Here is a 22,473-nt window from a genome sequence, read left to right as displayed (position 1 = left end):
ATACAATCAACCACCGCTGTGAAGATTTTTTTTAAGGATCTCCCATGAACTAATAACTTCTCTTCTTCAAATTCTTTCATCCATTGCACTGCTGCAAGATGGTTTCCAAGTATACAATAGTGTCACATACATTATAATTCCATGCAAATTCTTTTTGTTTTGACACCTTCACATGCCTATTCATCCTCAAAGTCAGGACAACGTGATCACTCTTACCAACAGGAAGCAAGTATGACATATCATTCATAATCAGATCCTTTAATACTATGACCAATTCCAAATCTCTTGATACTTGCTTCTGTTCCGTCCACCACATGATGCCTAAGACAGTCGTCTCTTAAGAAATCCAAAATTTCAGTTCCCTTATTACTGCAAGTTGACTCCTCTGCCCAGATGATATTGTATAGCTGAAGTTCTCCATAATGATCACTTGCTTTGCACTTGCCAAACTAATTTGCCTGCATATTTCCTGCTCCTCATCATCTCTATTCCCTTGCCTATAACAACATCCCAATAAACATCTTGTCTTATAAATGTCTGTCTCAAACCATATACTCTCAAAGCCATTACTGTCATTTCCACTGTGTGATTCTCCGCCCTATGAAGGCACAATTAATCTCTTGTCAGGAGTTACATTCCACCACCATGTTTGCCTTCCCTATCCAGCTGAAATATGCTATGCCTTTCAATTTCTATCCCTGTTAGAACATCCTCTTCAGTTAACCAAGTTTCACTAATATCAACAATCTTTAAAGAGATTGAGTTAATCAATGCCACTAACTCTTTCTCTTTATTTCCAATGCTCCTAGCATTTGTATACAGAAAAACCAGTGCACTTCCAGTATTCTTATAGCTATTATTCCCCTCATAGTCCAGCAGGCTTTGTAATATAGTTTATACCTAGTCATTTCTCAAGCCACTATCCCCATATTAGACCATTTGTGCTATATTCTACCTGTACAATTCTAGTTTCCCTGTCCTGACACACTCGTTTATCCAGACAAACATTCTCTCCAAATGCCTGTGCCCTACTTCAAATGTATTCCAGACCTCTTTTCCTGCACAATCTCACTATGACCTCATTTGTCATCACTGCTCTTCTGCCGTTTCCATTGTCATACCAGGGCAACATGCTATCTTTCTTGGGACACATTTCTGCTGTGCTGTCTCTAACATCAGCCTGAAATCTTAAGCCACACGATTCATGCTACCTCTCAGTTTATCCATCCCAACTATTACTATCATCTCCTTATACTTTCACCCATGTTCATTGACATTGCCACACTCTCTATCATCCCACCAAGCAACTGTTCTTTCATTTATTCGAGGGGGGGGGGGGGAAACGAATGACTGAACAGCTGTTTGGTGAAGGAGATAAAATAGTCGGTAGTGATCAAATATGTGAAGAATATAAAATAAAGGCTAGAAAAGTGACAAGCATGGTAAAGAAGGGGTGACCATTGCAAAGGATGCAGTAGAGTTCTTTAATAAGCACTTTATCATTGTATATCAATCATATGGGTATAAATGATGCTGTGCAACATGTAGAAAGGAGACAAATGGTAGGAGAATTAGGAGTGAAAGAATCAGTTATATCAAGTACTGATTGGGTTAGATTATTAATAAGGCTGTGGGAACGGATGACACATCAACCATGTATTTTAAGCAGGTGCAAAAAGTTAACAATAGCTTTGACCTACTTATTTAATGTAAGTCTTGTAGTGGAAAAGGTTCCTAAGGAATGGAAAAAAGGCAAAATAGTACCAATTCACATAGTCTAAGAGAGAAAGTTCCAATTATATGACTAGTCTGTATATCTGCAGTTGTGGTTAGCTTAGAGAATTTGATCAGGAATAGATTACAAAATTGGGTTGGAGCACACAGGATTCTCCATGATAGTCAGCTTGGGTTTGTGAAGGGTAATTCTTGTTTTAACAACACACGTGCATTTTATGTAAATATGAAAAATGTGAAGTGCCCATGAGTATGCAAAGGCATTTCATAGATCACATATGAAAAGTTGGTTATACAAGCTGTTGAAGATGGGATCAGATAATGAATTGGTCTCAGATGGATGAAAGATTGGTTCCATGAATGATAGAATCAAGTTGTTTATAACTGTTTTCTGATGGAAAGTGGAAGAAAATTATAAAGAGTATTATTATTATTATTATTCAGGCCTCCATGGAGTCAAAAGACTCATTGTGGGAGGTCCTTTCTAAGAAACACAAGTCTATCAAGACTCATCGAGGGAGGTCCCTCCTAGGAAACACAAAGTCTATCATACCACTCCTTAAATGCATTGACCATTCTCGCTCTCACCACTCCATCAGGCAATGCATTCCATGGTTCAACCACCCTCCATGCAAAAAAAAACACTCCTCATCCTCTTTCTCACAGTTTCCTTTCGTAACTTTCAGGGATGTCCCCTTGTCATGACTCCTTCTTGCTGTTCAACCAAGTGAAAGAATTCCCCAGTGTCAACCCTGTAATCACCTCTCAACAGTTTAAAAGTCTCAATCATATCACCCCTCCTTCTTCTATCCACCAAACTCTACAGTCCACACTCCCTCAGCCGATCCTCATAACTAACATTGTACAGTCCCGACACCATCTTTGTTATCCGCCTTTGTACCCTTTCCCCAGTTAATTTATCCCCTTCAAATCCTGGGGACCAGATCTGAGAACAATAGTCTAAGTGTGGTCTGTATTGTAGATGTTAATTTCCTTCAGGAAGATCTGAATAGACCTTTACCTTGGAGACAAATGAATGGGGATGTAATTTATATTAATAAATGCAAGGCCCTGCTCTTTGTAGTGTAGAGATATAAGGACATGTACTACATTGGTGAACTGTATTTCAGGAAGCAGCAGAGATACAGGATCTATGAGTGATGGTTGCCAGTGGACTAAAGTCCAGAGGACACGCTGCAAGTGTTGCAAAGGCTGCATATATATTGTTGCTATGATAAGAAGTATATTAATAAGTAGGGATAAGGATGTGGTGGTGCCATATATGGTATTGGTTAGAACACACATGGACTGCACTCAAATTTGTTTATCTACTTTTCCTTGATATGTGAAAATGCTGGAGAGTGTCTAGAGATGAATGATCACGGCAATAGCAGGACTCTTGAATGTTGGTTATGAGGGGAGGTTGAGGAATGTAGACTGCAGAGTTTGGTCAATAGGAGGGAAAGATATAATGACAGATGTTTGTTAATTGATTAGGACACCAGATTAATACACATTTGATTATCAAAATTATCAAAACACACTGACTTGTTCAAAACAGCAATCTCTCCAGATGCCTACGTCCTTCCTCATTCAAATGCAAGCGGTCTCTCGCATACAATTCCTCTGTCCTCAAACATTCTCCAAGCATCCACATATTCCAATCCCCTCTTCTGACACATTCTAGCTATTATGTTATTCAATATTACTGCTCTTCTGCTCAGCTCATCACTATCATACCTAAGCAACATGCACACTATCTTTCCTCTTTGCATCTTCTTTTGTACTACCTCAAGCAAGAATCTCATTTTTTTGATATACAGAAGTGTAAAGATTCAAATTTCTGAAATTATCGAAGATGTGTTTTTTTTTTCAAGGATAGGAAAAAATTGTCATTAGCAATATACAGGGTGTTTTAGTAGGAACAGTAAATATTTGGTAGGTGGTAGTATTGATTATTCTGAGTAACAAAGTTCATATGAACATGTGTCCAATTGTCAATGGATGCAGAGATACAGCTATTTGAAACTAGCATGCACAGCTCCGATGTACCCGGCTCTCTGTAGATCAGGTAATCCGCATGCAGCTCTATGAATAAGATGTGACTAAGAAGCTGTTATAAACTGATGCAATTTCATGTTATAAGTGTTAAGGATGCCACACATCTTTACACATGCTGATATGATGTTCGTGTACGGTTTTCGTGACAGAAGTGCTGTTGATGCTTGTACCATTGATGGTTTCCTAACTACAGAGTACCAGATTCAAGAGTGTTAAAAAATAGTATTTATAACAAACTGTGTGAGACTGGTACTGTTCCTAGCAGTCATATTTCTTCTGAATATGGAAATGAACAAAACGTGGATGAAGTAGAACACATTTTTCAGTTAGTAGAACATAGTCCTACTACAAGCCCACAGAGAATTTCTGCATGTATCAGTGTTCCACATACCAAGAGTACATTAAGTGAACATTACATGAACCATACTCTTGTATTGCCATTTCACATACAGTGGGTGCAACACCTTCTCCCAGGAGATGAAGGCAGTCAATTGAAATTTTGTCAGTTGGTAAATGCTAATTGCCAATTAATTCTATTAATACTGTTCAATGATGAAGCTACTTTCACCTGTGATGGTATCAACAACACCCATAACTGGCATCAGTGGTCCAATGAAAATCCCCATACCACTGTAGAAAAAAATTTACAACATCGCTTCTCTGTAAACATGTGGTGTGGTATGATTGACAATTACATGATTGGACCTGTTGTGTTACCAAATCATCTTACAGAACCCATTTATTTTAGCAAATGGGTTCTGTAAGACGTTCTATTCTACTATTTTAGCAAAACGTCCACTACTATTGGAGGATGTTCCCTTGGCTACAAGGAGTGGTATGTTCTTACAGCATGACAGAGCTCCTGAACATTATAGCCATCAGGTGACACAATATCCAAACTGAACTTTCCCTGAATGATACATTGGCCGCAGTTTTCCTGTTCATTGGCCACCAAGGTCTCCACACCTCACTCCCTTAGAATTTGGTTTGTGGGGATGGATGAAAAGCAAAGTATACAAAGAAATAGTAATACAAGAGATGAATTGATCGCTCAGATTATGGATAATGCTGCCCTCATAAAAGAATGTCAAGACGACCTCAGAAGAACAACAGGTGCTATTACCACAAGAGTTGCAAAGTACATTGAGGTTGGCAGTGAAATTTTCGAACATTTATTATGAATTATAAATTACAGCATTTGTCAATTATTTGGGTATCGTTCAAAGTCAATAAATATAAACAATAAGTCATTTATTATTCTTTAATATCTTTCATAATAGCTTTTTACATGCCAGTGTCAAACAGTTGCATCTCCACATCCATTCACTATATGAACTTTTTTTACTCAGAATATCAATACCAAAATATTTACTATTCCTCCTGAAACACTCTGTATACATCTAGAATCAAATGTTTTGCTGAGATTTCAGTAGAGAAATTTAATATCACTCAATACTATAAGTAGAAATAGCTATCAAAAACCTCCAATGTGGAAAGGCAGCTGGAATAGATGATATTCTATCAGAAGTGCTCAAATATGAAGGTATAGAAGTTTACAGTAGCTGCCAAAATCATAGCCTGAAGTCAAATTTCAGGTGATTGGAGTAGAGCTCTCATAGTTCCTATCTATAAAATGAAAAGTAAAATGATATGAGATTATTACAGAGGAACTTTGTTACTATGCAAATTAGTAATTTTAAAAGGACACATAAAATAGACACACAAATGACAGTTAGCCTATGTACAGATAAACAGAATTTATTAAAAACTCCAATATATTTCATATATCAAGTGTAACTAAAGTCATGATCACAGCTGAATTATAAGGAGAATGTGCACTATTAAAGTTCAAAGGAACAAAATGAACAGCTTCTGTAATGCAAAATTAAATACCTTATCCAATATTACAAAAAAGTTTAAGCCAATTACTTTCCAAAACTTTCAGGCTAGCATGCAGTCACAGCAGTTAATATTTGTGATGACAAGTTTCACAACTTTCAGGGAGCAGATCACATTTCAGTCTGCTGGAATGAAGAATCTTGGTTTGGTTCCAAAGACCTCTATATCTGGTGTCTTTGACATACAGAGCAAGCAAGCTTTTGCAAAGATTCTCTGCTTTAGCAGTTATAAAAAACCACCATCCAGAATATTATCAACAGTTATAATCCTATATTCAGATCATAATCTGATGTAAAAGTAATGTATATATCCCACTTGAAAGAAATACCTGAACAATAGCATGGAATGCCTTCAAGCCTGCATGGAATCTTGTTTTCTGCTATCTATCAAGAACAAATTACCACAAACCTCCTTGCTAGGTGTCTACTGAGTGCCCTGTTCATGTTACCTTAGGAGTACATTAAAATTACCTTAGGACTACATTAAACATTTAGAATAGTAGAAGTCTGGCTTTGCTATGCCTGCATTTTTTTTTTTTCCCTTTTATGGACAACACAGACTTACTTGGAATTATAATACAATTCTAAATTACAGCAGATTTAACTTCATCATCATCATCATCAAATTCCTGCCATGTACCCTCAAGGGGTGTACAGGATATGACAGTATTACATGAAAAAATTACATCATTACTAACTTCCTATCTACAATTTTCCTCCAAATCAGTCTGTTACTTGTCAAGACTCCAACATTATCAGATCTTATATTTCTATCGTCTAAGGCACTTTGTACCGTATCAATCCACCTATATCTTGGTCTTCCTCTGGGTCGTTTTCCTGCCAACCTGGCAGAGAATACTTGTTTTGCTAATCTTTCCTCTCCCATTCTATTTAAGTGACCATACCATCTGAGATTAGCTCTGCTAACGCATTCCTGGATGCTGACAATGTCAAGTTCTTTCCTAATATCCTCATTTTTAATATGATATTGCCATTGATGCCATCTGTTCACGCCTCTAATCTTTCTCAGGACTCTCATATCTGCGGTCTCTAGTCTTTGGTCAAGTGTTATACTTCTGACCCAGCTCTCAGATCCATAAGTTAAAATTGGTTTGAACACAGTCTTGTATACAGCTAATTTAGTGTTCCGACTAATTTCTTTCTTATTCAATATGAATTTATTCAATTGACTTCCCACGATACCAGCTTTGCTGATTCTGTTGTCTATTTCTATATTTAGTTTACCATCGTCAGTAAAAATTGTGCCTAAGTAGCTGAAATGTTTTACTTGTTCCACAGGTTCTCCATTCACAACACAGTTGACATTTTCAATGATTCTGCCTATTTTCATTGTCTTTGTCTTTTTATTGCTGACCTTGATACCATATCTATTACAACAGCTATTCAATTTAGTCAGAGAATCTTGCAGACTTGTAGCGGATTTATTCAGAAGTATAACATCATCCGCATAAAGCAAAGAGCTGACATTAACATCTCCAATTTTGATATCAGGTTTAATACCACATTCCTTCATAATGTGATCCATATAGATAATGAATAACAGAGGGGATAATGTACATCCTTGTCTCACACCAGATTTAACATTAAACCATCTTCCTGTACTTCCTTCAATTCTAACTGCTGACTCACAACTCAAATAAAGACTAAGTATTGCTTGATATAATGCCCCATTGACACCATATAACTGCAGCGTATTGAATAGCTTCTCTCTTGGCACCTTGTCATATGCCTTTTCCAAATCGACAAAACTTAAATACAGATCTTTGTTATATTCCCATGCTTTCTCGACTATTTGTCGTAAAGTGAAGATCTGATCCTGACAGCCTCTATTTGGCCTGAATCCAGCTTGTTCTTCACCAAGCTTTTCTTCCACAATTCTTCTCAACCGTTTCACAGATTTAACTTTATTATTTTTATTAACAGAGCCTCCGTAGCTCAGTCATTATAGACGAAGCCCTATGGTCAGAAAAACCTGGATTCAATTCCTTTATCCTTTATCTGGTCTCTTTTGATGAAAGGTGAGTTAGCCAGTCTCATACGAAAGCAGGAATTTTTTTAACCCAGAAATTTGGGTTTATCGTCCCCCAGAACAGGCAAACCAGTCCATGAACACAAGCATCTACAAACATAGGGCCAACCACCTTATCCTCGAAATGGTTACAGTTGCAAGAATAAGAAACCTTGACATTTTAAAACATTGTAAAAGGTAGAAGAAGAGGATTAAGAAAGAAAGGATATCTGAAGATAAGGATAACATCTGACCTCCATGGAGTCAAAGACTCATCGTGGGAGGTACACATTATCACACACAAAACTCATCCAACCGTGCCTTAAACTGACTCAGGCAATGAATTCCACTTCACCAGTCGTTCTCTATACAAAGAACTTTCTCCTCAATCCTTTGCTCGCACTCTCCTTATACAGTGTCCAGGGATGGCAACTTGTTCTACCCCACCCTTCAACCATTCTGTGAAAAATTTCTTCCATGTTAACCTCAATAACAACTCCTGACAACCCCTTAGATGTCTCAATAATATCTCCCCTTCTATTTACGAGGCTTCGTAATTTACATTCTTTCAATCTGTCTTGAGACTCCACATTCCAAAGACCATTTACTACCTTTGTGAATCTTTTCTGAATTCTTTAGAACATATCCTCATCACCATGAAAACCCAGTGACCAAATCTATGCACGATAATCCATATGAGGCCTGATCAAGACCTTATACAATGGAATCATAACCTCTTTATTTCTGTAGGCCAAGGCCCTTCGCATTATTGCATTATCTGATGTGATCACTCCTCAACTCATGTAATGTGGCCTCTGAATTTCAGGTCGTTGTCCACCACTACTTCCAGATCTCTCATCTCCTCTACCTTCTTTAAAGTTTCCCCACCAAGTGTACACTTTGCATTCCATCATTGCTTACCAAAACCTTACACTCTGTAACATTGAACTGACAGTTCCATACTGTTAACATAATTTGTAGCTACAACCTTATCATCACTTTTATGTAGTTGTGCAATTTCACCTTTTTTTAACTCTCTTGGAACATGTAGTGTTGTAAGACTGTTATTAAACAGACATACCAGTTCCCTTAACACACGTGGTGATATGTCATCAAATCCCATCACCTTATTGACATCAAGTTTATTTACAAAGGGGGTCTGTAAAGTTCTGATAAACACCTAGAATAAAAATATTAAAGCATATTAATAGAGCTGTTTTGTGTGCTTATAAGCACACAAAACAGCTCTATTTAATATCTTCAGCAGAGGCATTATATAAATTATAATTTATAATTATAATTTATATATATAATTATAAATATAATTAAATGTTAATTGTATATTTATTAATATAATAGATTTTAATATCTGAAATATTAATATGAATTTTTTACCAATTTTAAAAAAATAAAATCATTTAAATATTTATGTGCATGTTTTGATTATTATTATTTTTTTTTAATTAACTGAGTTTAGACTGAGCAAACAGGAAGTTTTTCTACTATGCTAAAACAAAAAAATTATTCTAGGAAAAATATTTTTTAACAAATCAATTACCTTCCCTTCTTCATTAAAGCCATTAACATTGTTGAACACTTTCCGAGAACAAAACCAAGTTGGCATAATAAGTGTCGGACCATGAGAAGTATAAATCTAAAAGAGAAAAATAAAGATGATTTTTCCCTTCTCCTTCTATTATTTGCTATTCTATTTGATAGTTTGTAATCTCTACAAATTTCAGTTCAAATTTCAATTTCTTCAACACAGAATTCCTAAACAATTTAGAAGGAAAAGTTAACTTCTGAATAGTAAAGAAATAAAGCAATAGAAAGTAATTTTAAAAAATTAAAAAAGCATGACTGTTTAAACACAGCAATTTTTATCATGTAAATCCCAACTTACATGGTGACAAATTTTCTTTTATTTTTCTAACTACACCTTGAAATTAGTGCTACATACTATTATTGCACATATAGGCCTAAGTCCCAACAATAATGCTTTCCAGTTTCAGACCCCAGGAATCTAGAATTAATTCTCTGGTGAGTTTGCTATACTGCTTATGTACTCTGCAAGGCAAAGTATCTTGAATCAGTCAGAGAAAGTCCGAGGCTTAATAAGACCATATAGCTTTGCTTACCCCATAAATCTCTAAAGCATACAGTTCCAGAAGTATATTTTGACATAATGTGGTGTTCTCTTTGAAGTTAACATACCAAATCTGCATTTAAGCAACTTTCTCATGATGGGGAGTAGAGTGATTGCCAACACCCAAGATCTGTATGCCGATAATGACTAATTCCTCTCTTCTCTTTTCTACAAGGACAGACTTTTTCAATCCAATGCCAGAACAATAGCAATGTTCTACTGCTGTTATGTAACTTTCCTTCCTGAACCTATTCTCTATAATAATCCACACTATTGCATTCTCACTTCTAATACATAATCCATGTGTGAAATAGCAAAAACAAATATGAGCAAATGTTTCAATACTATGACAAACCTGCTCCATTAGTAGGTATCTACTGGGTACTGAATGAATGAGGATGGAATGGCAATTTGGGAACTTAGCTGATCAAATTGTACTCTCTATTGGCTTAAAACTACAAATGCATATGAAGGTAGGTACAACATTATGAGATTTCATGCGAGCTGGAACATTGCCTAGTTAAACAAGATCCCTGCTGTTTTCATCAGGTGATAAAGGTGACATGAAAACTGAAGATAAGAATATCCTAGATGTCTGGAGTAATTACTTTGAAAGACTGTTAAATGAACCAAGCAACGACAGAACCTTACTAGAAAATTTTCAATAGGAATGCAAAGAGGAGTAAATATTAACAATTGAGGTAAAAAAAAAAAAAAAAACGCTGTCAAAAACTTGAAATGTGGAAAAGCAGCAGGAGAAGATGATATCCGACTCATATTTCAAACAGTGACATCTAAACCCAAACCTATCAAAAACTGAAGTGTCTACTTTCCATCTTCATAACCATCAGGCTAATTTCAAACCTACCGTTTTCTTCAGCGATACATTACTGAACTTCAACACTACACCTAAATATTTAGGTGTTACCCTAGATAGAACACTTACCTTCAAAGAACACCTAGTGAAATTAGCTAAGAAAATAAAAATTTGTAATAACATAATTCAGAAACTGGCTGGTTCAACTTGGCGTGGAGATGCTGAAGCCTTACATCTATCAGCTTTGGCCTTGGTTTATTTACCTACACTCCCCAGTATGGCTCAATAGTGTTCATACTTCTAAGGTGGACATCCAACTTAATTAAACAATAAGAATAATAACAGGAACTATAATCGACACCAAATTATTGGCTCCCTGTCATCAGTAACATTGCACCTCCTAACTTATGCAGAATAGCAGCTCTTGCTAAATTATGGACAAATTTAACCAACAATGTTAACTTATCTATCCACAAACATACAAAATCCTCCTACAAGGAAACTAGAATCAAGAAATCCTAGTTGGAGAACAGCAAAGGGATTAACAAGTTAATCTTTCAACTTGACTGATAGATGGAAAGATGAATGATTCCAACATTATAACAATCCCAGATCAGTTATATCGGACCCTTCATCTAAACTACACGGATTTGAACCACCGTGCCATCTTTGGACAACTTTAAACCACATTAGAATTGGTCTTGGTAGATGTAAATACCATCTACATAAATGGAAATGGACCAACTCCCCTGCTTGTGACTGTGGTTATCACTCTCAACCTATTGACCATATTTTACTAGACTGCCTGACATATACTTTTGAGGGCACTATACAAGATGTACATAATGTTACAACAGAAACTATAAACTGGCTAAAAATTCAAAATTTCTTTGTAAAATTTTCCTTTATGTGGCTTTTAGTTGTCATACATCTGTTACATAGGTGTATTATGTTTCTTGCTGTATTTTACCATCATAGGATAAATAAATAAATAACCATCTATAAAAAAAATGGAAAAAAAGCTGAATATGATAATCAATTTCCTGACACTACATGATTAAGTTTACATTATTAATAATCCCCTATCAACAATTTTTCTTCAAATTAGTCTATTACTTTTCAGCACTCCAATATTGTATCTAACATTTGGTTCTTTTAAGCCACTTCTGACTGAATCAATCCACCTGGACCATGGTCTTCCTCTGTGTCTTTATCTTGCTATCCTGACATCCAACACCTGTTTTTCTAACTTTTCCTTTCCCATTCTATATAAGTTCCCATATCACCTTAGATTTATGCTGTGCACACATTCTTGAATGCAAACAACGTCCAGTCCCTTCCTCATGTCTTCATTTTTAATATTATTATGATTATTTTCCTGATCTCCACGGAATCAAGACTCATCATGGGATGTCAACACTAGTCAACACAGTCTATCATACCACTCCTTTAACTCATCCATAGTCACAACCCTCTCAAGCAAAGCACTCCATGCAAAAATACTTCTTACCCTTTTACTCACCACCTTCTTTTGCAACTTCCAGAGATGGCCCCTGGTCCTTGCTCCTTTTGCTCATTCTACTGTATGAAAAATCTCCTCAGTGAAAATAACTTTCAACAGCTTAAATGTTTCGACCATATCCTCCTTTTGCCTACTATCCACCAAACTCTGCAGTCCATCCTCATAATCAACGTTGTACAGTCTTGATATCATTTTAGTTATCCACCTCTGTACCCATTCCAAGATTACTTCACATGCTTCAAATCCAAGTAACCAGATCTGAGCACAGAAATCCAAATATGGTCTTATCAAAGCTTTGTACAATGTGATCAGGACACTTATCTCTCATGGTCAATGTTCTCCTCAACATTTTTGCTGCAACTTTTGGAGATATTTTTGCAACCTCCACAATATGTCCTCTGAACTTCAAATCTCCATCCACAATAACCCCAAGATCTGCTGCTTCCTCCACTTCTTCCAATATAATTCCACTAAGTGAGTATGAAGTTGCATTAAACTGATATCCCCCATTCGTTTTCCCACCTTTCCAGATTGTCCAAATCCTCTTGAAGAGCTAAAACATCAGCACCATTACTAATGATCCTCCCAGGCTTCCCATAATCTTCAAACAACTGAACATCTTCCTATAGTCATGTGATAATATCGCTGACAAAGATTTGAACATAAAGATGGTCCCAGTATTGAATTCTGTACAACTCTACTTGTAACCTTCCTACTCCCTGATACTACTCCACCATATACTCTCTGATATCTATCAGAGAGCCAATCACCAATCCAATCCATTAACCTGATCATGGTAGATGTAAACACTCTGAAATCCAGACCCATATGATGCAACTTAAATCCACTTGTCATGTGGCAATCTTCCAAATGCCATGGAAAAATTCAAAAAACTTACCATGTATGCCTTGCTCTCATCACCACTATACAAGGTAACTAGATTATTAAAAAAAGTGCACCCTTTAACAAATCCGTGCTGGCCTGCTTAAATAATATTACACTCATCTGCCCAATTTTGCATACAACTTTTTACCAATTTCTCCAAAATCTTAACTACAGAAGAAATACAAACAGGCCTATAGTTTGATACCTCCATTCTATCACCATCCTTAGGAATGGTACTACCTTATCCTCCTTCCACTCTCCAGGAACGTGCCCAATTGCAAGACTTTCATCAAAGTCAAGTGAATGACACAGTCAGTTTCATAGCATATTCTCTTAAAACACGTGGTGAAATTCCATCTAGTCCCCCCCCCACACACACCACCCCGACTTACTAACATTTACAAAACTCAGTATTCTGAATACATCCTCTTCATTCACTTCTAATACTTCACCAGTCACTATTCTTCTAGGAATAAAGCCTGTAGTACCAAGATGGAACACTAATAAAGTGATCATTAAGTAGCTCAATAATGTCATCTGCTTTGGTGACTCAATTCCCATCTACACCCAGCAAAGTAATACATGCACTATCATTTTCCCTCCTACTTGACAGATACCAAAGAAAAACTCCTTGGGATTCTCCTTGGATTGCAATGCCAGTCTCTTATATTCTAATTTTTTCTCTTTACAATACTAATCATTTTCTTGGAATTGAGCCTAATCTTTAAAGGTACCTGTGGCATGGCTATAAACAATAAATTACACGATAACCACAGTAATTAACTTTAATGAAATGAAAGTACAGATATTTTGTACTGAAAATAACAGTACATCATTAGTGTGTAGAAACAAGCAAATCAAAGGATTGGGAATACAAGGTACATACAACAGTCGGTGGTTTATCAATTAAAAGCTGTTGTGTGCTAGAAATTAATATTAATAAATAATATTATTAAAATTATTATTAAAAACTATTTTTGATGATTACAAAAGGATTATGAATGATATGTTAGCTGAAATGTGTGAGGAGAAAGGAGTACAGTTTGTTAATATGTGAAATGATTTTGAAGGACAAAGTGAACTATATAAGAGAGATTGACTGCATTTGAGTGGTTATGGTGTGAGTCACTTGGAGAGACTGCTGCTGGCAGGTAGAGAAGTGATTACGGAGAATGAATCAGATCAAGTGGAAAGTGATGTGGAAGAGCAGGAGAGTACGACAGGAGAGATTGAAGAGGTGGTTATGAATGAGTAAGTGAGTGGCATGAGTATGGAAAATGAGAGAATGGGTGTGCAAGAGGAACAGGGAAATGAGGGAGGCTCAGGGTGGACAGGGATACGCAGCATGAGAAAGGTGGATGCTCCAAGAGGATGTGAGAGCATGTGTAGACAGGAAAGGAATGGGATGACCTGGGATCAAGAGGAAACAGTTGGAATTGAAGAGGGTTCTAAAATGAATAAGCAGAAAGGGAAATGGCCCCAGTCGAGCATGGATAGATCACATCGAGTGAGTGGTATCAGTAAAACTAGCTGAAGATCTAGGAATGAGCTGTTGTGTTGTATACAAATGCTAAAAGTGTAAGACACAAGGCAGATGAAATGGTTGCACTAATTGTGTCTGTTCACCCAAACATTGTAGGAATAAGTGAGAAATGGTTGGATGAGGACGACATCCTGACAGGAATAGAGATGGAAGGGTATGATGTGTTTCGTGAGGATAGAAGGGGTAAAAAGGGAGGAGGGAGTGCTGTTGATGATAGAGAAAGAGTTATGTCCATACAAAGTAGAGATGCAAGAGGGAAATAGTGCCAGTAGTTTTGAGGCAGTATGGTGTGAGATAGAGGTGAATGGAATGAAATACTTGGTTGGATGTTGTTATAGACCAGGTAATGTGGATGTTAGTGATAATGAAATGTATGATCAAATTAGCAAAGCAAATAAGAAAAGAGTGATCATTATGGGAGATTTTAATTATGGCAATATAGACTGGAATGATGAGATAGCAGCTGAAAGTGAAGAAAATAAGTTTCTTCAGTTTTTGAGGGATAACTACCTCAGACAGTATGTAAGAGAGGGCATGTGAGGATTAAGGGTCTTGAATTTGGTCATCTTATCAAATGATGTAATTATAAATGAGGTGTCAAATCACCCACCAATTGGTGAGAATGCCCATGAGGTGATTACCTGGGTGGTTGCCAGCAACGTGAGGACCTCTTTGAGAAAAGGGTATATGAAACTACAGGGAGGGAGGGGTGATTATGAAAAGCTCAGGAGACAGCTTGCGGGTGTAGCATGGAATGAGGAGTTAGCTGGAAAAGAGATCAATGGATTTTCAAAAACTATCTAGTAGATCAGCGCTTCTCAACCTTTTTACACCTGCAGACCTGGGAAAATATTTCGCAGACCGGCTGACGTGGATGGAGTGTTGTTTCTGAGAGACGAAGAAATTTTTGGCGTAGAGCGAGGAAATTCCAGCAGACCGGTGCCGATCCGTGGACCACATGTTGAAGAACACTGTAGTAGATGCAATGTCTAAATGTATTCCAAGGGTGAGAACATTAAATAATGTAGGTGTGAAATGGATGAATAAAGAGATTAAGGGCATTATGGAGTCAGCATAAGACAAGTGGAAATAACCAATTCCATGAGATCTACAAAGACCAGGCAAGGAGGGTGACTTGGTTGGGGAGGGTAACTAAAGAGAGGTATGAACAGCAGTTAGTTACTGAAGCCAAAAAGAATAATAAGGAGTTCTTTTGATACGTAGCGAGCAAAAGAAAGAATGATTATGGAAGGATGGCATTAATTGGAGAAAATGGTATAAAGACAGCTGGTGCGGAAGGTGGAGTGGAGATACTTAATGAGCAGTTCATAAAGGTCTTTAAATCTTGTGAATGTGACTTCATGGAGAGACTGAATGCAGTTGATGATGGGGAGGAGCAACTGACTGTAAGTGAGTAAGAGGTGTATGGGGAGTTGAGGAAACTAGATGCTAATAAAGCTGTGGGAGATGATAATATATCACCAAGTATTCTGAAGGAATGTGCCAGGGATTCGATGCCAGCCTTGACATATTTTTAAATACAAGTCTTGCATTGGGTCAAGTTCCTAAGGAGTGAAAGGAGGGCAAGATTGTGCCACTTCATAAAGGAGGTGATATTATCGAGCATCAAATTATAGGCCTATCTGTGTATCAGGTGTTGTGGTTAAGTTGTTGGAGAAACTTGTGAGAATTAGGATCTAGAATTGGGTTGACAACAATGGCATTATCTTTGATGGACAGCATGGATTTGCTAAAGGGAGGTCATGTTTTAATAATCTACTTACTTATCGCAATAAGGTGACAGAGGAGAAGGATACACAGTAATATATACTTAGATTTCGCAAAGGCTTTTGATAGATTGCCATATGATAAGTTGATAGTCAAATTAGAGTGGATGGGATTGGATATTAGATTAGTGCATTGGATTGGAGAATGGTTATCTGATAGCTATGAACAAGTTGTGTATGGGGGAGCAATATCCATCAAACTATACGCCTATCTATGTATCAGGTATTGAAGTTAAGTTATTGGAGAAACTTCTGAGAACTAGGATCCACAATTGGGTTGACAACAATGGTATCTTTGATGGACAGCATGGATTTGCTAAAGGGAGGTCATGTTTTAGTAATCTACTTACTTATTGCGATAAGGTGACAGAGGAGAAGGATACACAGTAATATACTTAGATTTTGCAAAAGCTTTTGATGATAAGTTGATAAGACCACATGATAAGTTGATAGTCAAACTAGAGCGGATGGGGTTGGATATTAGATTGGTGCATTGGATTGGAGACTGGCTATCCGACAGGCATCAACAAGTTGTGTATGGAGAGCGATGGGTGATTTGAGCGGTGGTAGGGAAAAGTGTTTTTTAAATGGTGTATAGTGTGAATGCTTTTGTGAATTGTGCTGCATTTTTTTCTCAGTACAACTAAAACAAACTAAAAAGCAGAACCACTAAACAAGTGTTATTTAGTGGTTCTGCTTTGGGAGTTTCGTTGTTATATATTATGTTATTTTTGGATAACGAGAAGGCTAGCACAGTCGGCAGCATTTGCGGTGGAAGAGAAGGTAAGTTTTTGCTATCCAGTATAGTTGAATATAGTGTTATATTTAAATATATATATATTTATATTTAGCGTTTATTTATATATATATATATATATATATATATATATATATCTGTGATACAGTGTTCATATATATTTTTAGCAATTAGTTTAGTAGATACTTACTTGGCAGTAAGGAATGATGGCGGATGCAATCACAAATGGCGTGCCACCAAGTCCTCCGCCATTTAAGAACTCTATTATACGTAGCATAATAAGGTACTTTGTGGTATGCAGTGTTCGCGGCATGTATGCTTCCTGGGAGTTGGATATCTGGCTGGTGAGAGAAATGAATATCGAGAGACGATTAGTGTTATAGGAGAGAATGACGAGCGAAGTATGAATGAGGCTCAAAAAAGGCTGAAACAGGTCTGGGTAGTGACCTCCCACCATAATGTAATAACAGCATACATTTCCTAGGAAATGTGTTTTTACATTATGGAAAATACCAAGAATAGCGATCAGAACTTTACTCACCTTTGCAACAAGTTGCCCGTGTTTGTACTACGCTCTAGGACTACTTGCATTAGCTCACGCTAGTATTCGCCGATACTTTTATAGTTTTTTATACTATATTCGGCATGAAACTCTCTGATTCCAATCTTTGAGTTTCTTATTCGGTTTTAAAACAACGTGGGATCTAATAACCCCTTAATTTAAATTTGTTACAGCTGTTATTCATTTTAGAGAATCCTGGAGATTTGCACCAGCGTAGGAGTACATTATCATCAGGATAAAGAGCTATGTTGGATATCATTTCTAATGCCAGGTTTCATACCAGGACCTCCCAGATGAGTCTTTGACTCCATGAGGTCTTGGGGTAATAATAATAATGCCAGTTTCTTTCATAATGTGATCCATATAGATGATAAATATGAGTGGAGATAACATGCATCCTTGTCTTACCACTGATTTCACATCAAACCATTTCCTGTATTCCCATCAATTGCAAAACTGACAACTTAAATATAGACTATATATTGTCCAAATAATGTTCCATTTACACTGTATAACTATAGTGTTTTGAAAAGCTTTTTTCTGGGGACCTTGTGATATTTCCTTTTTAAGATCTAAAACTTAAATACAGATCCTGACATATTTCCATGATTTTTCAACTACTTGTCATAAAGTGAAAATCTATTACTAAGGGCAACTCCAGGGAGTCTGGAGTTGCCCGTAAAATCTGATTCTAACAACCTCTATTTAGTCTTGAATTTGACTTGATCTTATCCAATTTTCTCTTCCATAATTCTTCTTGCACCTCTTTTCAAGTGTGCTTGAATAAATCTTACCTGGAACACTTAGTAGAGAAATTACTCTGTAATTCACACATTCAGCTTTATGCCCTTTTTAATAAATGGGAACTAGGAGAGCTCTATTCCAATTATCTGGAATTCGACCTGCTGATCAGATCCTCTGAATTATGCAGTGTAACCATTGCAAAACATTCTACTAGAGTTGGATCAACGATTGTTTCATTTAATAGTCTTTCAGAGACATGTAGTATATTGTTATCTTCAGTGTACATGTTAACTTGATAATCTTTAATTCCTTTTTACAGTATTTTTTCTTCCATTTCTAAGTTTTTTCAATGTCCTCCAGAACATTTTGCCACCTTCCTGATATTTACCTTCTATATTCTTATCAAAGTCTGCTCATGACTTTTTCTCAACACATAAGTTAGATCGCTTTCATTTTTCTCTGTATTCTTTTAGGGCAAATGTTGATTTATTTGCTAAGCACTTTTACTTAGCATGCTTTCTTTTTATAAGGACTTCATCTTTAACTTCTTGTGAACACCATACTGTTCCTATTTTTCTATCCTTGCAGACAACTTCACCACATGCATCATCATCAAATTCCTGCCATGTACCCTAAAGGGGTGTACAGGATATGATAGTACTACATGAAAAAATTCCATCATTACTAACTTCCTATCTACAATTTTCCTCCAAATCAGTCTGTTACTTGTCAAGACTCCAACATTATCAGATCTTATATTTCTATCGTCTAAGGCACTTTGTACCGTATCAATCCACCTATATCTTGGTCTTCCTCTGGGTCGTTTTCCTGCCAACCTGACAGAGAACACTTGTTTTGCTAATCTTTTCTCTCCCATTCTATTTAAGTGACCATACCATCTGAGATTAGCTCTGCTAACGCATTCCTGGATGCTGACAATGCCAAGTTCTTTCCTAATATCCTCATTTTTAATATGATATTGCCATTGATGCTATCTGTTCACACCTCTAATCTTTCTCAGGACTATCATATCTGCAGTCTCTAGTCTTTGGTCAAGTGTTTTACTTCTGACCCAGCTCTCAGATCCATAAGTTAAAACTGGTTTGAACACTGTCTTGTATACAGCTAATTTAGTGTTCCAACTAATTTCTCTCTTATTCCATATGAATTTATTCAGTTGACTTCCCACTATACCAGCTTTGCTGATTCTGTTGTCTATTTCTATATTTAATTTACCATCTTCAGTAAAAATCGTGCCTAAGTAGCTGAAATGTTTTACTTGTTCCACAGGTTCTCCATTCACAACACAGTTGACATTTTCAATGATTCTGCCTATTTTCATTATCTTTGTCTTTTTATTGCTGACCTTCATACCATATCTATTACAACAGTTATTCAATTTAGTCAGAGAATCTTGCAGACTTGTAGCGGATTTATTTAGAAGTACAACATCATCTGCATAAAGCAAGGAGCTGACATTAACATCTCCAATTTTGATATCATGTTTAATACCACTTTCCTTCATAATGTGATCCATATAGATAACGAATAACAGAGGGGATAATGTATATCCTTGTCTCACACCAGATTTAACATTAAACCATCTTCCTGTACTTCCTTCAATTCTAACTGCTGACTTACAACTCAAATACAGACAAAGTATTGCTTGATATAATGCCCCATTGACACCATATAACTGTAGAGTATTGAATAGCTTCTCTCTTGGCACCTTGTCATATGCCTTTTCCAGATCGACAAAACTTAAATACAGATCTTTGTTATATTCTCATGCTTTCTCGACTATTTGTCGTAAAGTGAAGATCTGATCCTGACAGCCTCTGTTTGGCCTGAATCCAGCTTGTTCTTCACCAAGCTTTTCTTCCACAATTCTTCTCAACCGTTTCTCAAGTATACTTGCATAGATTTTGCCAGGAACACTCAGTAGGGAAATACCTCTCTAATTCTCACATTCAGTTTTATTTCCCTTTTTATATATGGGTACTATGAGAGCTCTACTCTAATCATCGGGAATTCGTCCCTCTGGCTTTCTGAACTATGCAGTGCAGCCACTGTAAGACTTTTATACCACCATACTTCAGCATTTCTGGTCGAATATCATCTACTCCTGCTGCCTTTCCACATTTCAAGCCTTTGATGGCTTTTTCTCTTCAAGTATGGATATGTATTCCTGACTGCATGCCTGGTCAGTGTTTTTTACCACTGTGCTGTCATCACTGCTTGTTTCATTTAGCAGTTTTTCAAAGTAATTACTCCATACTTCTTTTTTTCTTCCGTTTTCATGTCACCTTTATCATTTGTAACTCCTTTTATAGCACTCTTTCCTCTATTTCTAAGCTTCTTCAACAGCTTCCAGAATATTTTGCCACTTTCTTGATATTTATTTTCTATATTCTTGCCAAAGTCCTCCCTTGACTTTTGTTTAGCTAGTTTTACAGTGTTTAGCATTCTTGCATTTGTCTCTGTATTCTCTAAGAGCACAAGCTGACTTATTTGACAGGAACTTTTGATATGCTTTCTTCTTTTCCTTCACTGCCTCTTTAACTTCCTGTGTCCACCATGGAGTTCTGATTTTTCTATCCTTACAAACAACCTCACCACATGCCTCTCTGGCTGAATAAATCAGGGTTTTCTTCAAGGCTTGCCACTGAACTACAAGGTTTGGTTCCTGTTCTCAAACGCTTTCATTTTTTATTCAATAATCTTTGTGTATTTTAGCCTACAGTTCACATCTGAGAGCTGCTAAACTTTTATTCGCTTTAAAACTTTCTTACATGTTATTCTTTTCAATATGAAATTCAATTTTAACCTGCTCAAGACTAAATAGTGATCACTTCCAATTTCAAATCCTCTGTACACTGTGGTGTCCTGCACCAGGGAGAAAACATCACTATCAACAATAACATAGTCAATGAGACTTTTCTTATTCCTTGCCTCTTCTCTCCATGTGAATTTGTGCACATTTTTATGTTGGAACATGGTGTTAGTAATAACCAGTCCATGTCCTGAGCAGAAATCCAACAGATATTTGCCATTATTATTAGCTTTGCTCTTTTCTCCAAATTTTCCCAAAATATTTTTGTATGTCTCACAATCATTTCCTACTCTGCTATTTAGATCCCCAACAAATACCAACTTTTCCTTTTTCATTGTGTCAGTTGCTTTTTCTAAAGCTTCAAAAAATATCTCCACTTCTACCTTAGTAGAACCTTCTGTGGGACCATAGGCACAAATAAGTCTCATTGTCCAGTTCCCTATTCTCATATTTGCCCACATTACTCTACTTGAGACTGACTGCCATTCAAGAAGAATAGCCTGATATTTTGTGTTGAATACTATGGCTACTCCTTCTTTTCCTTGATTGTCATTGCCTGAATATAACATTTTGTATTTATTGCTCAGAAAGATCTCACCAGTGTTTGTCTTTTTTGTTTCAGTCACCCCTATTATGTCGATCTGGTACTTATCTAATTCCTCAGCTAGCTCCATTTCTTTTCCATTCAGGCTTCTTATGTCGATAGTACCAATCTTTAACTCTGGTGATGTTGAGCTGGGGTTTGTTTTGAGATTTGTTCCAGTAACTGACTTTTTGCTGTTAGCCCTGGTTCCCTGGCGAAAACAACGGGGGCCTTGTTTAACCATGCAATGCTCCAGCCGGCATGAAATTTTGTCATGTCGTACCATCATTTTTTATTTTGGTTTAACCAATAAGAATACAATTTGGCTGGCTAAATCCCAAATTGCCAGCCCATCCTCGTTCGTTCAGTATCCAAGTAGATACCCAACAGGGTGCACTACGAGAAGGTGAGGATTGGACATTAGTTCAGAAGCCCTGGTCGGTTCTCCGCATTCCTTTAAAGGCTATGTGGAGGTCTCCTCTCAGTTATACAGCTTTGACCCTTAAGCACCCCTGATGCAAAGTTGGGTAGAGCAATAGTTAATACAGATGACATCAAAATTTTGCAGGACG

The 22,473-nt window shown here is 36.7% G+C and overlaps 1 protein-coding gene across 8 annotated transcripts in view; it reads right to left on the bottom strand.

Annotated features, from left to right (window-relative positions):
• LOC150099845 (queuosine-tRNA galactosyltransferase-like) overlaps positions 1–22,473 on the bottom strand; it is a 529,602-nt gene that overhangs the window by 148,738 nt on the left and 358,391 nt on the right. For all 8 annotated transcript variants that reach the window (XM_090403530.1, XM_090403531.1, XM_090403535.1 and 5 more), the window contains one exon: positions 9,281–9,376. In XM_090403530.1, the coding sequence (XP_090259656.1) occupies positions 9,281–9,376 (96 nt within the window). The remainder of the gene's footprint in view (positions 1–9,280; positions 9,377–22,473) is intronic.

The sequence above is a fragment of the Typopeltis vanoorti genome, chromosome 14 (genome assembly GCF_054136105.1).
Source record: "Typopeltis vanoorti isolate ZY-2024b chromosome 14, IOZ_Tvanoo_1.0, whole genome shotgun sequence".
NCBI lineage: Eukaryota > Metazoa > Arthropoda > Arachnida > Uropygi > Thelyphonidae > Typopeltis > Typopeltis vanoorti.
The sequence above is the reverse complement of the archived record's forward strand: the minus strand, read 5'-3'. Positions and strand labels throughout refer to the sequence as shown.